Source organism: Cariama cristata, unplaced genomic scaffold (assembly GCF_000690535.1).
Source record: "Cariama cristata isolate BGI_N322 unplaced genomic scaffold, ASM69053v1 scaffold14539, whole genome shotgun sequence".
Lineage (NCBI taxonomy): Eukaryota > Metazoa > Chordata > Aves > Cariamiformes > Cariamidae > Cariama > Cariama cristata.
The window spans coordinates 39,457-46,682 of record NW_009637529.1 but is presented as its reverse complement, the minus strand read 5'-3'; the positions used below and the strand labels follow the sequence as shown (position 1 = coordinate 46,682).

At 40.2% G+C, this 7,226-nt stretch overlaps 1 protein-coding gene across 1 annotated transcript in view; it reads right to left on the bottom strand.

The window, feature by feature from the left end:
• Positions 1–3,653: 3,653 nt before the first annotated feature.
• GPNMB (glycoprotein (transmembrane) nmb) overlaps positions 3,654–7,226 on the bottom strand; it is a 16,694-nt gene continuing 13,121 nt past the window's right edge. Inside the window, exons 10-11 of the mRNA XM_009708375.1 lie at positions 4,981–5,068; positions 3,654–4,152 (exon numbers count right to left, since the gene is read on the bottom strand). Of these exons, the coding sequence (XP_009706677.1) occupies positions 3,999–4,152; positions 4,981–5,068 (242 nt within the window). The 3' untranslated portion in view covers positions 3,654–3,998. The remainder of the gene's footprint in view (positions 4,153–4,980; positions 5,069–7,226) is intronic.

The window sequence follows — 7,226 nt, the reverse complement described above, 5'->3', positions numbered from 1 at the left end:
CCTCGCGTTCCCCGTCCCCGTTTTGCGCTGCTCGGCGGTGTTTCCTGAGGGGTGTCTGAGGCAGGAGGCGGTGAAAGGGAAGGGATCGGGAGATGGGACGGGGCCTGGCCACCGGTAACCAGCGCTCTGCTGGGGTGGTTTGTTGGGCAGCTGGAAAGGAGCAGACACAAAATGTGGGCACTGCCATATGAACTCTAAGCACGTATCCCAGTTCAAGCCTTGTGCTGCCTTTTAAAGGCTATGGTTTTGCCTAAGAAGCTGCAGGTGGTTTGAAACTAACATGTTTTTCTTGGGAAAGTTTATTTTGGTGGTTTGAAACTAACATGTTTTTCTTGGGAAAGTTTATTTTACATCTATGTAATTCCGACACAGTGTTAATAGGCACAGGGATAGTAGTCTTGGTACATTTGTTTTGCTATGGAGAATGTTGTCAAGGGTTAAAAAGCTATGACCTAGGCAAGTTTAAGTATTTATATTTACTGTGGGTGAAATGTGCTTCCATCCACCCCCTTTCCCTGGAGATGTTGGCATTTACAGTGACAATAAAGTAAAAGAATTACTGTTCAGGCTGGTTTTCCCTCCCTCACTGAATATAATGGTAAAACAATGGTATTAAGACTTAAAAAGCATAATCTTGTGAATTACAAAGACGTGTAGTGATAAAAGCTTTAGCTTTGAAGGAAATTTGACTATGCTGTATGAGGCTGGAGGTGGTGGTCAGTTACACTAACAGGCCACAGTGTCTGGATGTCTCTTGCAAAGTTTAGTTTGATCCCTCTAAAAGTCCCTGAGGGGCTGGTGTTTTTTAGCCTTAGTTTCAGCTTAGAAATACTTTTGGTGAGGAAAAAAATGCTACATCTGATGGGCCTCTTAATTGTGTGCTATAAAAACAGTTCAAGAAGAAAAGGGGGAGGAAAAAACCAAGCGGTTTGAAATACTACTTCATTTTTTTAAGTAATTTTTAACAAACTTGTTACCCAACTTATGTTTCCATTTCTCTTGATGACATGTTTGAAAATATGTTCTTTCTAAAGGTGATGGACATTTATGTTTGATATCATTCTTTGATGTTATTTCTCCAAGGGGGATGACGGGAACCTATCTTGTAACATTTGCTGACATTCACAAATCTGTTGTTTGTCAGCTGTTTCTGCCTTTGAAGGACATGAAATTAATTTGTGTCCTGATCTGTTCTGAAATTGGGTTCCTCATCTGTTGTCTAGTGGTTCAGAAAGTCTCCTCGCTTCTCAGGTTTGTGGTGCCCTTGCTCTGAGTACACTTGAAGGGAGACTGCAAAACAGCTAGATACCCAACAGTAGTACCAGATGTGCATAAGTGAACTAAGACTAAGGCAAATCCAGTTGTGTTTTCTGGAGGTAGATACTGTTTTGATCAGTAGTTAGGCAACCCATCAAGTTGCTTATCTGACAGTACCTCTTCCTGAGACAAAGGAAATGTAGTCTCTAAAATCATTAGATGCTTTATTTGTCACTGCAGCAGTTAGATTCCATTGTATAAAAGTAAAGATGTATAAAATGGAAGTTACAGCTGAAAAGGCAAAATCAGATTATAAAAATCTAATATTCTGACATGATCTTTAAAGGAAGATAGTGCAAGCTACTCTGTATACTTAGGTTAAAAGATAAAAAAGTTCTTAAAGTATGCCCGAACGCTATTTTTTGTGCCAAAGCTTAAGAGCTGAGTCTCTGAGCTCCTAACATGCAGTGTTTTGCTGAAACAAGATGTTTTCTGCATATAGCCTAGGTCAGTGGTAGCCTGCGTCATCACTGATCCTAAGGATTATAGCTGTGACAGATAGAATTTTTTCATACTGTGTTACAGGTCATCTTAAGCTTTCCACTAAACCCCTGTCCTCAAGTTAGAGCAACAAATACAAATTACAGTCCTTTCTGTCAGCAATCTGACTGATAACATAGGATGTAACATTCAGGCAGTAATTTTTGCAGGAAATGTGTTTTCTGTTTAAGTCAGAAAATAGTTTTAGGTGCCCAGTTATGGTTAGACAATAGGATATTACCTGTAAGGAAGATGGAACAATGACAAATATGGTGCTTTTAATAGTATAACTGAAATGGCCACAAAAGAATTAAAATAATTGGAGAACCTGGAAACAAAAGAAGAAAAGCTGTTGAATTTTAGAACTAAAGAACTAATCTCACAGGTATGTTGGAATCTGCATTTTTTTATATCCTTAAGTCATTTAAAGGTGTTCGTGCACACTGGGGAAGTGGTAATAAAGACTAGATTCAGATTACCAATGACGAGCATTTGACAGATCTGCTAAGATACCAGGAAAATATGTTTATGCTTATATATCACCTCAGGAACTAAGAACAATATGTGTCAGAGATGTTCCAAGACACAGTAAATAGGCTAATTATATTGAAATACTGATCTTCATAGAATTCAGTGTTTAGAAATGGATTGTGTAAGGTCATTCACCCAGCCTCCAGCTGAAAGTTAAGTTAATTTTTATTATAACCTTTAATATTAACAGTAAGGCTCTTATGGAAAATTAACTACTTAAAGCATTTTTGGTCTGCTTTCTCATTCCAGTGAACCTTTTTAACAGCCTCTTCCCTTCTACAAAGAAGATGCTCTCCTCTCATCATCCAGTAATCCAGCCTTCAGCAGTTTACTTCTGGTCTCGCACTGCAAAACGCCATGATGCAGAATGATGAGCATGTATGGCTAGAGGACCACATCACTTGGGAAGACCTCAACGTGAGTTTTCTTAACACAGAATTACAGCTAGAGTGAACAAGTGAAGGCACATTGATTTTGCAGAAGTTTACACTTTCTAAGCTGCATCGTGCAAAAGCAGAAACTGGAGCATAGTGCTTTATTTATGTTGGGCTTTTCATTTATATGATTAAGTGGTCAAAGACAAGAGGGATGGAGGAGCAAGCAGAAGTTAATCTATCTTTACAGCAGGAGAGAGAGGAATGAAAAGAGAAGGGGAAAAGGGAGTTGAATGCTACCCCTTCCTGCTAGAATCCTCGTTCTGCTGGCCCTTGTACATGGCACACATATCTGCCCTCTGGGGAGCAGTGATGCCAGCCCAGTGTCTCAAGACCAACAGAAACAAAGGAGACAAAGACAGCATCAGCAATTGCATTTAAGGATTTTACATGGGACTCAGAGTACAAGTTTCAACAGGGAGGGGCAAACAGATGGGCCTCATCTTGTTTCTCAAGTGTCTGTGGTCTAGTTTATAGTAAGACTTGTGTGTTGGTAGCCATGTCCGGTAGGAAACTAAATGTGTCCAGCCCTGTTTTCTGACCCTGAGGCCAAGTGGCATGCAATGAGCTGCATCCATGCTATTAAACCCTGCAAAACTGGGTGGCTGCTGCCAGACTCCCAGTGAGGAACAGTGCCTCTGGTGGTTCCCAGAACCTGGGGTTTGCTTGGTGGAGAGCAAGCCCACCTGGGGCAAGGCTGCACTAGGACCTCCTGAACAGCGTGACTGCCCACGGTTCAGTGCCAATGCCTGGGAATAGGCCATGGCATGTTTCATTCCACAGTGTGCCTGCCCCCCATATCTGTCTTTCTAGCAAGGGCATGAATCCTGCTAAGGCAGTAAGAATAAATTGGACTGTCTATTTAAGACTAAGTATTTACAAGCTGTTGTGTTTTTTTAATTAAATATTTTTCTCCCTCTGGATTATGGATCTGATTAGTTTTGCAGGTAGTTACCTTGGAAGTAAGAAAACCCAGGTAAGGGAGGGGGAGGTGTTAGTTATTCGGAAGAGTGTATCCTAGATCACAAGCAAGGACAGCAAGTGCTCAAAACTACCTTATTGTTTTCTACAAAGGACTATTTTAATATTTCTAATTGCACCAAGCCCCCAAAAGTTACCATTCCATCTATATGTGCTTTCACCTTACCCCTTGGGGTTTTTTATAACAAGAAAACCAAAATACAGCTCAGATACGAGTCCTGTATGTAATCTAATAGTCAGTGTTAGACTAAAGTTTTAAACAATGCCTGGTTTGCTTTTCAGCAGAGGATTTCTCTCAGTGCTACTAGGGAAGAAAATTGCTTTGAAACTGCTGAAATAAGCAGTTAGTCCCTCCTGGTTCTCTGCTTGTCCTGCGCTTCTTTCAATAGGCTTGTATTGCTTGTATCTCCTGCAAGGAATGTGCACAGTTAGTTGCTGAAAGACATTTAAATGTGACACTTAGCATGTAACCAGTGCATAAGAGAACTAAGAATGTATTCATAACATGTATTCTCTCTCCTCCTTCCCTTTTCAATTCTATCTAACAGTTAACAGCCATAGGTCAGTAGTGGTGACTAAAGCCTGGTTAATGAGAAGGCTCCATTGCTTACTGGAGTACTCTTGCTCTGTGGAGGTGTTTCTTTCTCACCACTGCCTGTGAAGGGTGAGCATACTCTTGACTCAGGAGTCTTAGTGCAGTCTTAAAGTTTCATGAGAAACATCCAGATTAATAATGCAGTAACATGTGCTTCTGTTTAACTACTTGCCTGCATGCTCAGCACCTTTTTCTCAAAGAATTTATTTATCAATTATTTAATGAAGAATTTTAATGATTAATTCTTGGTCTGTCAGTCATTCTCAAACACTTCTTGTAAGAGTTTTAGAGCTAAATTAAATTTCTGTTTGTTAGGTTTTACTGCATATATAAATCACATCATGCAGTTTGAGTTTGCTTACTGCTTACAGGCAGTTCCCAGGCCTTCTAGTGTTACTATTTGTGCTTAAGAGCACAGAATGTAATTCTCTGTGAAAGTCTTTAACATTTGCGTATTTTCCAATGGTTTTGTGGCTTAAGCCAGTAATCTCATTTTCTTGAATATTTGCCAGAATATTTGTGAACAATAAAAAAGAAACAAAAATATAGCTAATCAAATTTAAGTTGTTGGTTTTGTTAATTTAAACTAATATTTTTGACAGTTCCTTAAACTGTTTTTAATCCTAGAAACTAGCAACTTACTTGTAAAGGACAAAAGCCCCAATGGCGGCAAACACTGCCAACAAACCAAGGAAGATAAAGACACCTTCTGTTGTTCCTGATGACGATCCTAGAGTTCAGAAAGTAGTTTGATTAAAAGTTAGCCTCAGTTTTACAGTGAGAGAGATTTTCTAAAGAAAACGTCATTTTTGCTTGATTGCTGTACAGATTGAAGTACACATAGTATTTCTAATATGCTAAGCGCTGGAGGTCAGTGGCTTTGGCAGGAGGTAGTGCTTTCAGGTCCTAATCGGTTTAATTCTCGGTTCCAGCAGAGTGGGAGTTGGGGTTTGCCAGTTTTCTCATATGAGCCCTGCTCCCGAGACACACGGCTGCCCTTCCAGCACGGAATGGAATGGAGGGTCTTGCTGGCCCCCCACGAGATGAAGCTAATTTGCTCCTTGCCAGTTGCTATGCTAGGGAAGTGTTTGCACTGGGAATAGAAGAGATGCAGTCTGTTTATAAGTTTTCATGTTAGAATCAGTTTAAGCTTTCTCTTAGGGATGATGGCCGGGGGAAAGGGGATTTTTAAAAAGGAGTTTCTTAAATGTTATTGTTTGTTGCAGTCGCATGTGCTAAGATGGCAGAGCGTGGCTGAGAACTTGATGGACTTGGGCTTGTTTGCCTTATCCAAGAGCTGAGGGCTCTGCTTTTTTAACGTGCTCATTCTGGGAAATTAACTTTGGGCTCTGCCTGTCATTGAACTCTAACTTCTGGTTTGCCATCAACCATTTCACTCACATCTACTGATAATTCCATCATGTCTGATGGAAGAAGCCAAATCATTACAAGTATTTTTTTTTATTTGTGTTAAATACCTTAATTTTCCAGTCCACAGGCTGGCTTACCTTTCCAGTTATTAATTTATAATTGCTGTCTATGAAAATCGAGATATCAAATCAAGGTTTACTATTTATTGGTACATGTGCCTCATATAATTCTGGGTTTTGATACAATTGTTTGTGAAGGCTTGACCTCATTCCCAGTTTACACAATGTATTTGCTGAGACTGTAGGGATTTACCTTATTTTTTGAATAAAGTAGGTCCTTGGACTGGTTCACAAAGCAAGACAAACTGATAGGATGGGTCTAAATTGTAGGACTGCAACCCATTCAACAGCAGTTTAAGCAAGTTAAGAGCGGATGTTTTGTGCAATGCCTACACAAACCAGGCACAATCCTGCCAAATTTCAAGGGCCAGATGTTTAGGCACCAAATACTCAGGCACCAAATTATGGGATTTTCAGAAATTCATAAATGCTTGCTTTCTCTTGAAATGAGTGGAAAATTGTGGCACATGAGAAATGTTTGCAAACATTAGATGGGCTCCTCCAGAAAGTGACTCAAACCGGCAACCTCTCTTGATTCTAATTCTGCTCTGTTTATATCAGAAGCCCCAAAGTACAACTTAGCTTTGCCGTCTGGAGGAAACCTAGGAAGACCAGCCTTGCTGGGCTAAAGTTAGCCTCTGTGAATACAGTTTTGAAAAATCTTGCTGCATGCTTATTTTCATCTTGAGGAGCTGGAATGCACTTACAGGTCAGGCGTTGTGCCTTGATCATCAAGAACTGATTTCGGTACAGCTAAATTTGTACCTGGATTAAATAAAATCAGCCAAAAATACTGTGGCAAATGACTACAAAGGGTCAGTTGTTTGGCTGTTGGTAATTAAAAAGTTCAGAAGAGTCACTAGGACATTGTAGTTGGAGGTCAGGGGGGCAATGGAGTGGAAGCACAGAAACAGCATGATCATTTAGACTTCTGACTGAGGCTAAGTTTAATGCCTGGTTCTGTCAAAGACTGCTTGGATAACCATGAGCAAGACACAGTGACACTCATCCAACCAAAGGTAAACCTCCTGTTCTGAGATAGTTACCCTGGGCAGGCTCTGTAGTCAACGAATTGTTACACAGATCTTTCCAGAACCTGATTCATCTTATCCTCATGTAGAAATAGAAACCTAGTCAAGGTCAGTAGGCTACAAAGAGGGCCCAGGGCAGCCAGCTCAGCTGCAGAGTTTGATTCTCTCTTGAGTGAGCTGAGTTCTTTTCTGTTTCTCCTATTTTTCCATGTGTGGAGTAAGCCGTCTGGCATGTCCTCCACCTGCTTTTCTGCCCAACAGAGTTATTCTGTGGAATAATATATTATGGCTTAAGAACTGTTCATATACTGTGATACTGAAGAGTTTGTATAATTACTGTACTCAATGGATCGTAAACATAAATCAA